At 39.9% G+C, this 18,745-nt stretch overlaps 1 protein-coding gene across 1 annotated transcript; it reads right to left on the minus strand.

The window, feature by feature from the left end:
- Positions 1-2,139: 2,139 nt before the first annotated feature.
- On the minus strand, positions 2,140-15,153 carry trhra (thyrotropin-releasing hormone receptor a). Its single transcript, XM_075464917.1, has 2 exons — positions 14,116-15,153; positions 2,140-6,277 (listed from the first exon to the last, which is right to left on the minus strand). Exons 1-2 carry the CDS (start codon positions 14,920-14,922, stop codon positions 5,837-5,839), a joined length of 1,248 nt encoding a protein of 415 aa, XP_075321032.1. The 5' UTR covers positions 14,923-15,153; the 3' UTR covers positions 2,140-5,836.
- Positions 15,154-18,745: the final 3,592 nt, after the last annotated feature.

An 18,745-nucleotide genomic window follows, 5' to 3' on the forward strand; every position in this document is an offset into this window, starting at 1 on the left:
TCCAACAAGACTTAGAACACTAATAAAATCTGCTTTGGAAGATATTGGGTCAAAACAGCCAAGGAAGCACTGAACAATGAAGCAAACAACCAGGAGAGAGACATCCACCTCCTTTGATCAGACTCCCTACACAGGGCTTCACAGAAGACCTTTGTTACCTGTTTTATCATGAAAAGACAGCAGATGTGACCCTATGAGACCCTTTTTTTAAAAATGTAAAACCCACTTGAATTTCCAGAACAGTGTGAAGTTTGTGTCCTCAGTGGATGATTGTGAGCTGGAAGGCTCTAAACAAAGCCACTACGATGTGCATAGGTTAACACAATTGTATTTATTTTCCCTCACCAATTGTTTTTCCGGAAGGATTTAGGAATTAGAATTAAAGAAGTTGAGAGCCACATCAGTAGACTTTACACTTTATCAAAAAATGAGTTTGTTTTACATGAAACGGAAATTTCATAGTCTGTAACAGGAGGTATAGCTCAATGGTTGATGGAACACAGGAAGTGAGGAATACTTGTAATGAAAGAGACCGAAAACAAAGCTGAAGACAGAGTGGAAGGAAAAACTGACTGAGATGGTTGTAAATGATGAATTATATCTAAACAAGGAAGAAACTTTAAAAAAAATCTGATTGCTTGACTACCTTACAGCTTAAGTACAAATTAGTCTCACCGGTTTCGCACACAAGAATCCTTCCCGTCATTTTCAACCCAGCCTTATGGTGAGACACAATGTAAAAAGAATTAAGATGTTTATTTTTTTCCAGCGTCATGTCTATGTATTATGTTGAGGGGGTGTGACACATCATCAGATAAACCTGAAAAAAGATATCTGAAACACGCTGTAGACATTGGGGGCTTCTGTTATGTGACTCACTTTTATGTGATTTTGCCCAAACCCTAACCACAGTGATTTTGATACTAAACCAAGCAGCAACTGTAAGCAAAAGGGAAGTTTGAAATGTTGTGGCATGGGGAGGTTCAGTAGCTCAACTGGTGAGCGGGTGCTCCACGTACAGAGGCTAAAGCTCCTCCACGCAGCTGGTATGTCATTCCCCTCTCTCTGCCCACCAACCTGTCAAACAACTTTCAAACAAAGGCCACTAGAGCCAAAGAAAGAGATAATAGTGGGTTGAATGGCAAGCTAACTTGGGTCTTCTGGATGACTATATGTGTGTGTGACTCCAACTAAACACCCTCCAGCAGTAACATAAACTCTTTCCCCTTTTCAGAACTAACTGACAGTTCTGCAAATATGCCCTGAGACCTGAATATATCTAAAGCTGTTATGTTTGTGTCCACATATACACAAAAGGGAGAGAGAAGGAGACCTATGTCCTTGTACACAAATCAATAGATATTTTGTAACAGACTATCGAATTGCCAGTTGTCTTGTTATTTCAGATGAAAGGGTTATCTTTGTACACATACATAAAAGCCCAGTAATTTATCATTTAAAAATGTGATATTTGTCAGGTGAGGCGTATCAGTTTTAGCATTTTTGTGTGAGTAACGTGTGACTTCAAACTTAAAAACACAGTGTGTGTGTGTGTGTGTGTGTATAAATATATATATATATATATATATATATATTTATTTTTTCAATTCAAATTTACAGCTGGAAAGCACGCCATTGAAATGTTACGGCAGTTGGCAATTATTTCTTCTGTGTGAGAGGGGCTTTCCTCTCAGCACATTAATGTGCTCCCAGTAATTACTGTGATATACAGTATACTCTAGTGTTAACAGTAACACTTAACAAAACTGACAGAGGTTTGATCAGGTATGTGGGATGACATTACTAACAGCAGCTGAACATAAATTGCATACGGGTGTCAACATTGTTTGTGATGAGAGTACAGTTAGGTCTCTGATAGCTTTAGTGAGATAAATGCGTATCGAGGCAGCCCACCACATTCTAAGTGATTCTAAAACGAAGCCATCAGTCCCTGTGATTGATGATCTTAATGTGATCAGACCAGCTCTGTGCCTGATTCATGGCAGAATCTTAGATGAGGCAGTTTCAGTAATGACTGCTGGCAATGAGTCGGGAGTGGTGGAGAGTGTGAAGAGTTGGGAAGGAAAGAGCTCACTACATGATGCATAGAAATGTAACAATGATGCACCATCCACAATATACTGTAGTTATGGTTTATTTTAGACAAAGAACAATACAAAATACAAAACGATGCAGCAAGCAGCAAGAGCACAGGTAAAACTACCTTGAGATGGAAACGAGCAAAGAATGTTGCCTGTATCGTTTCTCGTGTTCACATCACAATAGCTTGTGTTCATGCTGCAAACTGCAAACTGCACACCGCACAGAACACAAAACACCTCCATCACATCACAACTGTTTGGCATTTGTCCAAAAGCAAAATATGTTTCGACCACGGGAAGTAACAAATAACTGCACAAAAGTGAGGTACTTTACTCTACGAAACTACACACTTTAAACTGTTTTTATTTTCACGTTTTCTCACCAGTTCCACTCTGAAGATTTTCTTTCACTCAATGCTTTGAAAATAACAGCAAAAAGACTGATGGAACAAAAGATCAAAACAGATTTTTTTTGTTGTTGTTTTTTTCCATGAATTTGCTGCCACACATTTAGAAACACAATACTGCATAATTTTCACATTGTACTGCACAATCAATTTTGAGCAACTTTACAATACAGACATGGACAGGTCCCTTTCATAAATTGTGTATTAATTCCCTTTTAGGGCTCTTCAATTATACAATTATATGTAGAGACACAATAAATTCTTCTTTTAATAGCAGGGTGAGCTGTATACGTATATAGATTGCACCAACTCAAGTGGGGCACTTTGTTGTGATCTACTTACACATTCCATCATTGCGTTGGGCAGTTTTGCTGAGCAGATAGATCAGAGAAAAGTGCTGCATTCTGCAGTCTAAGCCAGTTTTGTTAAATTACTGCCACAACAGTGATCTGACTCTTCAAAGAAACGCCTCTGTCTGCACTTCAGAGGTATGGATCTTCCTGTTTATGACACGCCAGCCACTGACCTTCACAGACTCTCCACAGTGATCGTCTTCACAGTGACCAAAACACTGTAAAGCTTCGGTGTGTCAGTCACATTAATACCAATCAAACTAGTCCCTGTAGAAATAATTTGCGTTCAAGTGATACTTAACTGACACAGCAGGTATAATTGAGTATCTTTTATCTACCTCTCTGTGCTCGGACCATTTTCAAAGGTCACGTAAATCCACATCCACGAGTTTCCTCTGGTAACAAAATTAAAATGTCACAGTGGTGTGCAATGGGATTAATTTGAATTACATGGCTTCAGGTGGGGATGCACCTGAACAAAGCTTCATCTGTAAAACTCTGGTACAATAGAGCTGGTAACATGATAGATAAAGACTTTGCAATATAGACCATATTAACATTAATCATGTCGAAAAAGTCACAATGATTAGGACTTGAAAAACGTACACATTATATAACAGTGTTCCAGATCCCAACATAGAAACAAAGCTATCTCAGGCCAGTCACATGGAGACGTAAAAGAAAGATCAACACCATACAACTTATTCAAAAGATAAGTAACACACACACACACACACACACACAACATCTTATGTATTAAAAAGAAGAGACACTGATAATTGACTTCAGCCAACCATTGGAGTGAAGTATTTACTCACCTAAGCTGTTGTTGGGACATGAGCATTTTAAGTCATTGAGGTCACATATGTGTCACTGAGCCACTACTATTCATCCATCCATCCTCCATACCTGTTTTTTTCTTTTTTTTCAATTCAGGGTCACAGGGAGGCTGGAGCCTATTCCAGGTGCCATTGGGCGAGAGGCAGGATACACAGGATGGGTCACCAGTCCACACAAAGGCCAACGGAGAGACAAACAAGAGAAACAACCATGCACACTCACACTTGCTCCTACAATCAGTTTAGAATCAACGATTAACCTACCATGCATGTTTGTTTAGACCATGCCAGAGTACCCAGAGAAAACCCACACATGCACAGGGAGACCTATTCGGAACTAAACAAACCTTTTTCCAGTTTAGCCTTGAGATTAATTCATTGTTTTTGCAGGCACCAAAGGATGCAGACTTTGAATGCTGACAAGTAACGGTTTCATTATTATGCTACGTTAAGTGGACAGTGAGTACTCTGAACTTCCAATCCCAAATGGGGGGCAATCTACAAAAAATTGTACCAAAAAATTGCCCACATTTTACATAATTTCCCAAAAATACATCAACAACAAACCTTGGTGTAATTCTTTACCTAACAAAAAGTTATCCGGCATACCTTGTGCACTCTTTTAGCTCTACTGTCTCAGCAATGAGTGACCTAATGTCCTCGGAATAAAGCAGCAATGAAAATTCTAGCGGAGCCAGTGGTTTCCTCCTCTTCGTGCATCGAACATGCAATTTGTGAAAACAATTTCATTTTGTGGCCAGACTTGGACTGCATATGAAATATGGATGTAGACCCTGGTTCTGAAACCCGAAGTGAATGCTTAAGTGCCTTAAACCTGCAGTCTTTCTAATGGAGTCTCTGAGTATGACTCCTTTGCTCAGAGGTGAACACTGAAGATCAGAAGGAGGTCTAGGAGAAAGAAAATGGCCCAACTTCTCACATGATCTGTTACTTCAGTAAACATTTTCCAACAAGTAGCATCTCCATCGATCAGCCACACCACATCACATCAACCACCTGCCTAATTTTGGGTAGGTCCTCTTTATACCACCAAAATAGCTCTGACCAATCAGGGTGAGGCTGAAGAACATCTAAGGACATCCTGAACTGTCTGGTATCAGAATGTTAACAATCCTTTTGACCCTATGATTGGTTTGGATGGGGTCTGTGGATCTAGCTTGATTCCATTGTCATCCTAACTTCTGTGTGAATCCCAGGATGCAGATTTAGTGAGTATTGACTGAGTGAATAAGAGAATGCAGTGACAATTTGGGCCATTTGGAAGCAATGGAAACCTCTGGTCACCTCACAACTTTAAATCAAATAATTCTTTGACCAAACAGTAACTCTTGGGCAAATACCTGACCCTGTTCCTGGTGAATGCAAGCTTTTTACAAGCAGTAGCTGTAAATAGTGTTTCTCTGTTGTTTGGTGCTGAGTAGGTTGTGCAGAATGGCAGTTAAGAGCTTTCTTGTCGTAAACATCTGCTCGCTGAGGCTGAACGAGGTGCTTTTAGAGTAGTAACAGTGAACAAACAGCTATATTATAGACCGAACAGCTTAACAATGAATTCAAACTTGATATAAACGGGTCTGATAATATCCGCTATGGAGACTTGCTGCTGCTCACTGTGAAATATTGTTTAGTGAAATTTATCAAGCTGTATTCTGCATGCAACGGCAGAATAAACTTTGACAAACTGCTCTCATGCAAGTTTATCCTGTTAAGGTCATATTTACATAAAGGGTGACTCTGTATTATCATATCATAGAGGTTAGGTGCTTTACTCCCTGCTTTAATCAACAATGATTCCCTACAATAGCAACGAGTAGAGATTTTCTCTGCAGAGCTATGAATCATTGCTGTACACTTGTATCAGTAAAACTGTAGTTCTGGTGATTCACGACACTCTTTACCAATTTTGTGCAAACTATTTAAAACCTATAGTAAATGGCAGCACATTTCCTAATGGGCGGCACGACAAATGCTCTTGTTAAACCATATATTTACGAGAAAACCCGCTTTTGGAGAAATTAAGCTGGATATCTCTGTGTATTTTAAATCAAAACTGGAATTAACTCATTTTGTAGCTGTCAAAATCTGATATCCACATAGGGTGCAAAGTTTGTCTCAGGTCAGTCTTTGACACCTCCGCCAGACAGGGCCGATTCCTCATACGGCATTTTTTTGGCACTTGGCAAAATGCTGTCAGGCAGGTATTGATCGGATGGCGAGTGCAACTCGTCCATGTCAGTAGTGAAGTGATCAGGACTTTCCCCATTGGATGTCTCCTTGATGACACTGTAGGTAAGTGCCACACTGTAGGACACAGGTTTCTCCATGCGCTGAGGACCACAGTGACATAACTTCTTAAAAGAGGTGCGGAACTTCTGGGACATGGCATTGTAGATAACTGGGTTGATGGCACTGTTTAGGTAGATGCAGAGGCGGCAGAAGAGCAGGAACCAGGTGTCCAGGTAGGCTTTGTCCAGGAAGGAGTTGACAACCACCAAGGTACGGTAGGGCATCCAAAGTAAGGCGAAGAGGACCACCACCACAGCTAGCATCTTCGTCACCTGGTAAAAAATCAATAAAGTTAAAATGCCAGAAAGTGAAAACACAAACAGGAACAGTAATTCCTTATTGAGTTGAAAGTGTGCTGGCATATGAGGAATATTTCAGCCATATTATGGGCCTCTTTCACACTTTCACAAGCACGTGATATTCATTTTTCAGATATGTTTTTATAAGTAGAGATCACTTCTGAAAAGGTGGCAAAAAAAAAAAACATGTCAAGAGGGATGCGATTTGGTGGGATTGCTTTATATCCCTATCCCATTAACTGTCCTTTAACAAAAATGAGTTCATCTTTTTTTTAATGTAGATTCATGCATAAAAAGCTAAAATGACCATTTGTTCACATGATGACTGCTTTGACTTATCTTGACCGCTTCTGAAATAATCAATTCAGCAGGAAAAAAAACCCTATGGAATAAATGTTCACAGCATCTGTGGAACTGAAATTCAAGAGTGGGTAAAGCTGACATTTTTCCGAAAAACACAGATTTTACAGGCATAATATTCATCAAAGCATAGGAAAATCTCTCGAAGCCAACAGACTTAAACTTTTTGAGCTCAAAGTCTTCAAATAAAAGAAATGTGCCCGGCTGCCTCATAGCCTTCGATACACAATGAGAGAAGGATTCTCAGGGGAAAGCTAAAGGGACTTTCTTTTTTTTCTTTTAAACTTGCCTGTGTCACACTGATGTGTGCTGGAAAGCCCTGTAGTGCTCACAGTGTAAAAAAATGTTTAATAATAGAACTACAACAGTCGTACTTCAAGAGAAATATAAGTGAGTTTTTAGTCAATTTCTCTAGCAACTGTATTGTAAGTTGTACGTGGTACTTTCACATGGCAGCATGCAAACAACCAAGACAATGAACTCCTGTTGCTGAAATTCTGCTTCAACTTTAGACAGGAGGTAAGGAAAAAAGGAACAGACACAATGAGCTTTCAGATGGAGAGGAAACTGACCTCCAACTGTAAGTAACTCTACTGGGCCTTCCTGTCGGGTGGAAAACCACTTGCAAGGCGTGCAGCAAGACATCAGATTTTTCACTGACAAAAACTAATAGTTGCTGGCCTCTTCATTGAAATAGAGTGGATTTGTTGGGCTGCACTATTCACAGACACGCAAGATCCATTGTGTTTGTTCTGTATTTTTGACAAAGCAGCTGCTAAGGGACAAATGTATGACCCATTGAGTTGAAAGCCAAACTGCCCCAGTAACCACAAGTGTCACCAACTGACCAAAGAAGATAGATAAATAAAACCAAAAGAGTTGTGGCAGACGCATAGCGGATCATAACAGCTCTGCCAAGATACGATTATGTACCACAATATTAAATTCAGAAGATTAACCAGACTGAACGACAAGCTGCTGCTCTCAGTGCTACAGTCTTACTTAAAAAAAAAAGCCTATTGGTAACGTGTAAACTTTAAACGAGCATTGGTGTGTTTTTAAAGGACAAATCATACAATCTGTAATCAGCAGGAAAGGACATACTTTCAAATACATTTAGGATCAGCAAAGTGCTGTAACATGATCATTTATGCCCAAAGAAAGCTAAAGTAAAAAATTAAATATGAAGTCGTTCATGAAAAGGATCTAATTAATGAATAAAAAAGTGCATGAATGAATGAATAAATAAATGCATACATGACTGGCTGAAACAAAAAGCTTTTCGTATAATCTAGAATTCGATTAGATATTTTTTGCCATTTGCTCATTTGAGTTGAATATATCCCTAAAATCATATTGTGTAACTAAACAGTAGGTGGAACAGAAATAAAAAATAATAACAAATAATTACATATAAGAAATTGTGATTCTGTGAAGTATCAATATCTATCATATCTAGAAGTTATGGAGGTTTTAGACATTCTGAATATGTATTTTTCCAAGAATAATTATCTTGAATTCCTTATTTTCTTGTGTGATACTATCAATTGCAATGATAAAAAAAAAAAAATTAAAGATATAGAAAATAAGAAAAATGGAAAGTGGCCTTAAAATTGCTTTTAGTGATTTAGACCTCCATGAGTTTGCATGCAATGACCATTATGTACAACTTCTTTCTGCTGACCCCTAAAGTGGTCCCTTTGAAAAACATATGAATTCCACACTTTCTTTTTTTGAGAAATTGTCAGGATCTGTGTTTTTGGTCACCTTGTTCTCTCCTGTGTTTTTGGTTTTCCCTGGTTAATTTGCCCCAGATGTTTTGAGTTCCCTTGATTACCCTCATGTGTATTTAAGTTCAGTTCTGTCCCTTGTTCCCTGTCGGATTATTGTATGTCTCCATGTGCTTCAGTTCGGTGTATGTTTGCTCCCTTTTCCTTGGATTATTGTTAACTCATTGGCTGCCAGCCATTTTCAGTTCAGAGCCACCCATACTGCCAAGTGTTTTTCAGTATTTTGACTGATTTTCCAAGACCCACAGAAAAGTGTGTCTTATGACTATGTACACATCGAAATTACCAAAAGAAAGAGTAGACTCTCTTCTTTCATCAGGAAAAAAAAGTTTGTTTTTACCATTTTCAGTCTTTTAGTAATAGACAGTAGAACATAGGTTGGTTTCACCAAAAACAGCTGTTTGACCCAAAAAATGGAGAAAACGAGCTCTTTTTTTTTTGTGCATAGTGGCACTGCTGCCACCTAGCGGGTAATTTTGCCAGTATATTCTCTGTTTAGTGTTTACAAGCCTAAGATTTAGTGACGAACTCCGCTAGATTGTCCCCCAGCCCGCTCCGTTAAAAAACGCAATTGACGTCTATAGACGTCTTTGGCAGTGAACGTTTTTTTTTAAATTGACGTCTATAGACGTCAATGGCACCGAAAGAGTTAATAAAATACATTCCTTTTCCACAACGAGGAGTTTCCTGTCGCTTTTGGATCCTACTCACCCACACACCGTGGCAGAAATGCATATGTCTCCTGCATTCCATGCTGAGAGTCTACATGTGCCCTTTAAAAAGACGATTTAAAAACTGTTTGCAGCATTTTGATTCAACCCTCAATCGTCCAAACTACTTTCCTGTTCATACTTTCTCATTTGGCATGCTGATAAATCCCTCCCAACATTTATATGGACAAGAGGTTTAACCCAGCTAATTAACTTTGCTTCAGTAAGACTTTCATAATTACATTTGGGAATATAAGCTTTGCGTGTCAGATACTCCAAAGACTTCTAACACCCCCGGGTCCACAGAAAAGCTGTTAATTAATTGGTAATTGCATCACATGATGCAGTAATAATGAAAAACTTTGAACTCAGAGCTGTTTTATTCGTTTAGTTTTGTTACATTTCTCTTACTTTGATTGAACTGTATAACGAGCTAAGAACAGGTCACACCTCACTCACGCCTCCCAAGCCTAATTGGTTACTGACTGTATGATGTGTCCCTGAAAAAGGGTTGTTGCTGCTGGCAGGAATGACCTCCTGTACTGTTCTTTGTTGCAGCAGAGCTGAAGAAGCCTCTGACTGAACACACTTGTTTGTTCCATCACTCTGTTGTGTAAACGTTGAGCAGTATTGTCCATTATATTCACCAACTTGTGCAGCATTCGTCTTTGTACAACCAGCTCCTGGTAATGCGTTTTAACGCAAGATGAAAGAGGAAGATTATCCAGAGTTGCTCAGTCTGTGTCTCAGTTGATGGGACACTCAGTCAAGGCCTCTTTGTTGCTACATGTTGGCGGGCCAGACCTGATTATCCATATTTTTCTTCCGTGGAATTTAAAAAGGCAAAAAAGCCTCAAAGGTTATGTAAGAAAATAAAAATCACCCATCCTGATTGCTTGCCAACAGTATTAACATTTTTAACTGCAACTTTGAAAGCAGCCATTTGTAGTCGTCATAGCCATTATTCAATCGCACGATGCACTGATGAATTTCAGCTCAAATTCAAATGCACATTTAAGCAATACTATGTAACATTTCTACCTTAAAATAACAGCTTGAAAAAAATTGTGCGGCTAGAATGAGTTTTAATATTACGATTGGCCTGTCTCCTATGCCCTTCGGGGGTCTGAGTTGGAATAACTGCGCTATGTAACTTTGCTGGACCGGCCGGGGAGCTGAGCGGAAGTACTTCGACTTGCTTTCTGGCACACCTACCGCAAAAACAAATAGACCCCTCTCACGCTCCCAGGTATAAGGCTAAGCTAGCGCAACATTGTCAGTACGATCATCATGGCAGAGGCACCGAAGAAACAGAAGAAGACGTTGACTGATGAAGCAAGGAAGAGAAAGAGATTTACGACAGTGTCTTAACCGTACATTACCTCCAAGCCTGTAGGGGGAGCTCCATAATGGGCTTTTTGAGAAGTTACATAGTATTGCTTTAAAGCCTTAAAATGATGGTTCGGAGCAGATTCACCCTAGGGTCATTTGAACCGTGACATCCAGCCAAGTAGCCCACCCGAAGTTTTTCCGATATTGGCTGAACATCAGCCGAGTTACTGAGTTATCCCGAATAGCTTAGTATTAGCGCTAACGGACCCTGGCAGTATCTCCAAAATTACCACACTAAAATCACATACCATGACACCAAACTTCTACAGTAGTACAAATATGGTCTGTACTCACAAAACGATGCATTTGGAAGTTTGTACATAGTCAAAGTATATGTAACAAAGTATATGCTATATTCTACATGAATTTTTATGTTGTAGAGTTGTGAATTTATTTTATCAATGGAGAAATTGAGCAGCCTTGCTTTGTTGTCTACAGTAGTAGATCAACCCTCATCTTACATTGAAGCTACCAGATCAAGGAAGTGACATTGACGCAGCTTTAGCAGCAGAGAAGCTATTAGGCTTGTGTTGATAATAATAAACTCCTGGACTACGTACAAACTTCCAAATGCATCGTTTGGTGAGTACAGACCATATTTGTACTACTGTAGAAGTTTGGTGTCATGGCATGTGATTTTAGTGTGGTAATTTTGGAGATACTGCCAGGGTCCGTTAGCGCTTGTACTAAGCTATTCGGGATAACTCAGTAACTCAGCTGATGTTCAGCCAATATCGGAAAAACTTCGGGTGGGCTACTTGGCTGGATGTCACGGTTCAAATGACCCTAGGGTGAATCTACTCCGAACCTCTTCTTTAATAACCACGTTAAAATCTTAATGTAGATCTTGTGCATTATTTAGTCATATCCATATTTATATTGTGTCAGCTGCAGTCAGGTGAGTGTAATGTGACTGAGAAAAGGAGCACAGCCAGTAACTTAAGCAAGTAGCAAACCTCAGGCAACATCCTCATTACTTCTTGATCTTTTAAGTAACTTAGTAATAAAGATAAAGTGGATCACCACCTGTGTCCACAATAAGCAGCAAACAACCAGAAACATGTGACTGAGTGTTTGTCAAATGCGCACATGTGTTTGTCTGCAGACAAACTGAAGGAGAAAAGAGCCAAAAGCCTATTTGAGTTGGGGTTAACTGATCCGACAATCCAACAAAGCATGAAGCTGCTTCAGGGGACCCCACCCCCTGTCATTCCAGCCAGGCGTCTTCTCTAATCTGATAAACAAGCTGCCGCACTCTACCTGAGATAGCACGGTCTGTCTTTGCTTCCAGAGCATTCTGCTTGATTTTAAACAGAGTAAGACAACTGTCTGCATGGATTTTTTTTCTTTACATAAGGAAGACGATGAAACGGGTTTGCACCGTGGTTTATCTAATGTATGACAGTGTGCTCAAAGGGAGAGAACGACATAAATGAAATGGCTGTTACTGTATAGATACTAAAAGACCACATAGTCTTATCATTTTTGTCACATGTTTGAACAGTACATTTCTGCTTTTTGTTTTCAAATGGCGAACAGCCTTGGGTCCATATGGGGGGAAAGGATTCTTGCTGGGTTTAAAGTAAGTTTGCAAAAAGATTTTCAGAAAATTTCTTGGAGAGAAATAAAAATATATCGGAAAGAAACTATGACCTTCACAAACAGCTCATTTGAACTCTTTCCACCCAGGAGGTCCTGTACGGAGACCATTACTGGAAGGTTGCTGAGTGTGCTGCCCTCCGCAAAGAGGCCATCTAGCACTAAAATAGACGTAGCTTTAGTGGAGCTGTACTTTAGAACATTTAGAAGTGAAAATCAGAAGCAGTAAATTCGCTGTTTACTAACTGATTGCTGTAAAGCTGTTATTCACCCTCCAACATGCAGTTTTGATTGGAGAGAATTACATATTTTTGCTGGAGTGTCATTGTGGCCTGGAAATGGGGACAAAGGGACATATTGTATTTCAAAATTCCCCCCGGTGTGTCTTATCCATGGAGCCTAAGGTTGATTGTTTGGGTCTTCGACCTGTGGAGCTGTTACTGAAAGGATTTGCAGATGTTTTTTTCAGATGGAAACTTCAGAAAATTGCAAAAGGCTTAAAGGATTTATGTTCTGCTGGGTTCTCTGCTCCCATACAGCCCAGACCCTTTTCTAACAGCTCTGACATTTTACTTTTCCCACATTTGTAACACTGCGAAGACAAGGACAATTTAGCAGGAAACCTATTTCAAATTGTATATCAAGGCACTTTGCTAGCGACCTGCAAAGACACAAAGTTTTATTCCCTTGTCTTTAGTTGCACCTACAAAAGATAACGCAGTTTGAAATCTCTTTGCACTACTAGAGCTAATACCTGAAAACTTATTACAGCATAGTGCAGTGTGTTTTTAAAAATTTGAGGAAATCGGACAAGAGACAGACAATTAGGACGCGGGGAAACAAAGTACAGCAGATGAACAGTATCTGAAAGTGATGCTCTTAAGAAATCGGAAAGAAAATCCAGCAAAGGCCTAAAACAGGACCTGAAATATGCATCTGGACCATCAGTCAATCCATCTGTTCACTGAAGCCTCATCAGAAATGGTCTCCATGGAATGTGGCTGTAAAGAAGCCATTTTTAAAGCAGGGTAACAAGGAGAAAAAACAAGGAGAAAAAACACGGAGGTACGCCAAATGACACAAGACGTGGACTGAAAATCAGTGGCAACAGGCCTTATGGAGGGATGATTCTTCCATAAGAGCCCGGACCTCAACATTATTGAAGCAGTGCGCGATCATCTTGACAGAACAGAGAAAAATGCAGCCAACATCCAAAGAAGAGCTTTGGAATGTCCTTCAAGAAGCCTGGAGATCTATTGGAAACTATTTAAAAAGAAATCCAATAAAGCTTGTCTGAGAGGGTTCAGGCTGTGCTGAAGAATAAAGGTGCTCAGACCTAACACATTTCTAAACACATATGCTTTAATATAGTTTTTAAAATTCTAACCAATTGCTGCATTCATCTCCTTTTTTCCCTTCAGACTTTCCCACAGGACAGTGTAACCTTTCCAAATCCCAAAGAATTGAATGTGGATTTTCATTCAAGGTAGTGTTCACAAAACAAACATTTTTGGGGACTAATTCATCCCAAACTACTGCTGCAGTCAATATTAGAATTATTACATTTAGTCGTCGTAGTGGCTCTTTAACCAACAAAACTGAGGTAAGTTTTCAGAAAGTAATCAGAAAAGGATTTGTTTTTCTTTGTAAAGAAGGGGAAATGGCTGACAGAAGAGATTAGGGGGACTTTGAACGACAACATTAAAATCTATTACTTTTCATACAATAAGCTTAATTCCCTCAAAATGAATTCCAGTTTATTTAATGCATAAGGCTTTATCATTATGTTTTGGCAAACGTATATATTCATTTAAAAGAAATAAAACCTTATGTCTATCTTTTTTTCTGACGGGGGTGAAATGAAGACTTTATTCTGCTGCCTTGGGGTACAGATGGACCCGTGATCTCTTATCCACACATCATTACACAGAAGGACTTTAATGAACAAACATGGGCCCACCTGTCTGCGGGAGGCAGCCGTGGTGCTGCTGGAGGAGCTGGTGCTGATCATCCTCCCTCCCTGACTCACCTCCCTCTTCCACTTCTTGCTGCCTCCCTTCGGATCTGAGGGCAGCGGGTTGAGGAAAAGTATCCTGGCGATCAGTCCGTAAAGAACCGTGGCCAGCATGAGTGGCAGCACGTAAAACACCGTGAAATCCGTGAAATAAATGGGCAGGTAGTGACTCCTGGACACTTTATAGGCGCAGGTGAGCAGCTCTACGTTGTCGTACACTAACTTTTTGGTGTCGGAAAGAAAGAGCCACATGACGCAGTAGACAGAAGTGAGCGCCCACACCAGCATGATGATCTTCTTTGCCCTGGATAAAGTGCACAAGAATTGCGCTTTGATGGGGTGGCAGATGGCGATGTAGCGCTCCACTGTGAAGGCGGTGATGGAGCAGGAGGACGCGTTTATCCCGAGGTACTGGAAATAAGTGATCCCCAGGCAGCCCGCGTAACCGTACACCCACTGTCCGCACAGGGCGTCGGTGATGTTGGGCAGCCCGGCGGCAGTCAGGACCATCAGGTCAGCGACCGCTAGGCTCACGAGGTAACAGTTAGTGGGAGTCCGCATGTGTTTGGTGGTCAGGACCACCAGAATGACCATCACGTTCCCCACGATCCCCACCCCGCATATAAGGGACACCAAAAACACGCTGACCACCTTGTATTCAACAGTGTAGTCAGTCCAAACACCCAGAGTCTGGTTGTCGTGCGCCGACGTGTCATTCTCCATAGTCATGTTATCCATGGTGATGTTCTCCATACCAGGGGGAGACTGAATACCTGTGCACCTTTCATCCACACATAATCCAACCAAACTGCTCTTTTCTCTCCATCAAGTCAATCATCTGATTTTTCAAAGCCATCAAAAGAAACTCCTATAAGTGTTCCATGCAAGCATTAAAAAAAAAAAAAAAGATGACTGCTGGTTAAAGTTTGCAGACAGAGAGGAGAGAGTGTGTTGCAAGGCAGCTCCGCGCGCTCTTGTCTCACTGCCCAGATTTTGATGACTGAGAGCTTCCTGCAGAGCCTCTGAGCTCCCGAGAGCCTCGCAGTGAAGTCACGGGCTGACGCACTGGAACCAATAACTTCTTCTTTTCATTCCAGGGACAATGCCTATATCTCACACTAATATGTTCTGTCAAAGATTTAAGGAAATGTGGGATTGTGCGAGTGTTTTCTTTTTTATCTTCACGTTTTTTGTGCAGATTAAGGACCTTTATATTACTAATGCAAATATTAATTTTTATACTGTTTATAACTGAGTATAACTTTGTGAGTGCTGTTCATAAATAAATCTTTTATTGGAACAAAGTATATCCTACCAGGTAATTTTAAACATAAGTCATTTGCAGATATGATTTGATTATAAATACAAATATTTGTAATTTTACTGATATTTAATAAACACCAAACTACTGTTGTCGATGCTGTAAAATGTGCTCTACAGAAGTTTTGACGCTGATTGTAACTGTTAACTGTTTGAATGTTACTTCAACAATTCAGGTAGGTAAAATCAACATCTCCTCAGCAGTCAAGGTTCTCAACTCTGTGATTTGCATCTGCATTATATGATATTTACCTTCTATGCTCTTGCATTTCCAGCGCAGCACCTTGCAGGTGTGGAAAATCTTGAAAAATAAGGTTATCAAAAATGTGTAATTTACCTCTCGTATGATACAACCATAATATGTGTAATACTGTATCAATTACAAAAAGTAAAATGCGTTGGGAATCATGTAGATTGTTAGTCACCCCAGTCAAGGTAATCCTTTGATCTTAAGTAAAAAGTCCATGAAGATGTCTCACCTCTGATTCCAGAGTTTCTCAGTTATAACTGATTGGTAATGAGTCCAGATATTTAACCTCTTGTGGGGCCAGTGGCACCTTCAGACTGGCTGAGGTCACATGTGTGTCTGTGACCCACCCAGCCATCATGTAGGTCACTGGGGCCATTGAGGTCACATGTGGGTTGTTTACCCACTCGGCCATCATGTGAGACGTTACAGTCACATGAATCAAGGTGGTGGTGGTGGTTCAAAAGCCTGGGAACGGATGTATCTGCCTCACGGGTGGTCACTGATAGAACAAAATAATAGTTTATTTTCTTCTTTTCTTTTATATGACTTTATTTCTTCTCTCTTCTACCATATATCTTCTCTATCAATTAACATTACTGTTTTCAAAGGAGTGTCCCTTTTACTTGTAGCTGAGTCTTGAACTGAGCAGCTGACTCTCCTGTGCTGAGCCATGTTTAATCCCACATACAAATAGGTTCACCGGTCATTTGGTAGCACATCGTGGCTGCTTCACTTTGCAGTTTGTTTGCTTTGCCATTGCCATTGAAAAAACAAGCACACAGCGTTAACAGCTTCTGATCAAACTGGGGTGCTCTCAGCTTATTGGTTGTTAAACATTATGCTAAACTAACCAGTGGAGGTGCCATAGTGGGAATTAGGGGTTCTTCTACATGACATCATCTCAAATCTGTATTAGAAAGTGTGAGGGCAGACAAAGTTGGGAGTGGTATTTTGAAGATCTGGTCCCAGCTACATTTCAAAATAGTTGATATTTGAGGTAGTTCTGAACCATATTTTACACATATTACACCCTGCTACAAAGTATTTAACAGTCTCAGGACATCTGTACACAAACTGCACCTGGGGTCTTAATAAATGCTTTTGGAACCTTTTTTACATAATTCTTATAAATAATTGTGACAGATTCCCATATTTTGTGTTTGCACCACAGGAACGATGGACTATTTGTAATTGATACAATTCATACAACTGCTTTAAGAAGGTCTTTTTTTTCATTCAGGTTTTAGAATGATGCAGTGCGAGTGATGTACAACCATGGCAACAGGTAAAATTTTAGGTTGGAGTAGTTGATTGAGCTTTACAAAGCCCAAGTAATGTCTAGAAGGGATATCTGAAGGGATATTATGGATGCAGAGCAGGAACAAAATGCAGAGAAATAAGAAAGAAGTTAAACCATTTCTTCCCTTGATCAAACTTTGTCACCAAATGTAGACATTTTTTAAATCCAGGTTAAAAACATTTCTTTTCTCATGTGTCTATGCATGAAATCTGCACGATATCTTTTAATTTATCTGGACTGTTGCTTGTTTTTAATTTCATTTAAATTATTTTATTTGTTTGTCTTTATATTCTTTTATGTATTTTTAATGCTTCTTACACTCCCTGCTGCAATGCTTTTATTTTATGTAAAGCACTTTGAATTGTTTTGTACAGGATATGTGCTATACAAATAAATTTGATTTCATTTCATTTGATCATCACAAGGAGTGTGAGCTCAATATTGGAGAAGGTTTGGGGCGCTGACAAGGATGCTGTGGCAATCTCGGCAAGGCAAAATTAGTTTCACCATTATATGGTTACAGCAACAACTGTAGCACTTCTCTACTCAACCTTACTCTCTACTTTAAGATGGTACGGGCGGAGAGGTCACGGTAGCAGAGGAGAGATTGTGGTGCTTGTTGGCAGCAGATGGCGTGGCCCTGGACACATCAGTGGTCCCCAGATCTTTGTGTTCATGTTCTACTGAGTGAGTTCACTGATGTTACCTGCTGTAGCTATGTCTGACACCATCTGTTAATTTGTTGCCAAGTCACCAAAGCAGTCCCACAATCCATTCATAGTGATCTCTGGAGATTTCTACCAAACTTCTCTCGACTACCCTTCAACTTTTTAAATGTTTGTTACTTTTTGTTAGCTTATAACATTAACTTTAATAATAATTTATAATGCAGCAATATTTTTCCCATTTGAGGATAAATTAAGTATAACTGAAGTGAATTGAATTGAATTGAATTTCAGTCCCTACATCATAGTCGTAGCTTTACTTTCATGAAGGGGAACCTTCTGTGAAGTAGGCGTTCAGTGATTTGTCAAAAATAATGGAATCGCACATCAGTTGGTTCAGATCATGTGAGTGAGTATACAGTGACTGGTTAACACTGATAAAAGGTCTGTCAAACAAATGGTATTCATTGTTAGTCTCCAAAAAACATATAAAAGATAAAGGAGCGGAGCCTCTGAAGCTCAGGATTCACCGAGATGGTGTAAACGTGACCTGATGGTCTGTCTTCAACCCACCCACTGGCTGACTAATTTGTTACTTTAGCATTACTATATATTAGGGCTGGGTGAGTTAACTCGTTATTATCGCGTTAACACGCTGATTATTTTACGCTGATAAATATTTTATTGCGCATTAATGCAGTTTTTAATAAAAATTTGTTTTTTTCAATTATTTTTTGGGGCTTTTGTGCCTTTAATGGATAGGAAAGTTCAGAGAGACAGGAAGCAGGGGGCAGAGAGAGGGGGAACAACACGCAGCACAGGGCCGTCTGATGCGGGACTCGCCAGCTGCAGCGAGGACTAGCCTCTTGTACATGGGGCCCCTGCTCAACCCACTAAGCAACAGACCACCCCTGTTTTATTATTTATTTCATTATTGTAAAAGTCTGTTGCTCACAGGCTTTTATTTTGTAAAAGTCTGTTGCTGTCTGCTGCGGAACCGGACAAGAAAGTAACCGGTGGATCCACCAAACATGGAGAAGG

Source organism: Odontesthes bonariensis, chromosome 5, assembly GCF_027942865.1.
Source record: "Odontesthes bonariensis isolate fOdoBon6 chromosome 5, fOdoBon6.hap1, whole genome shotgun sequence".
NCBI classification, from domain to species: domain Eukaryota; kingdom Metazoa; phylum Chordata; class Actinopteri; order Atheriniformes; family Atherinopsidae; genus Odontesthes; species Odontesthes bonariensis.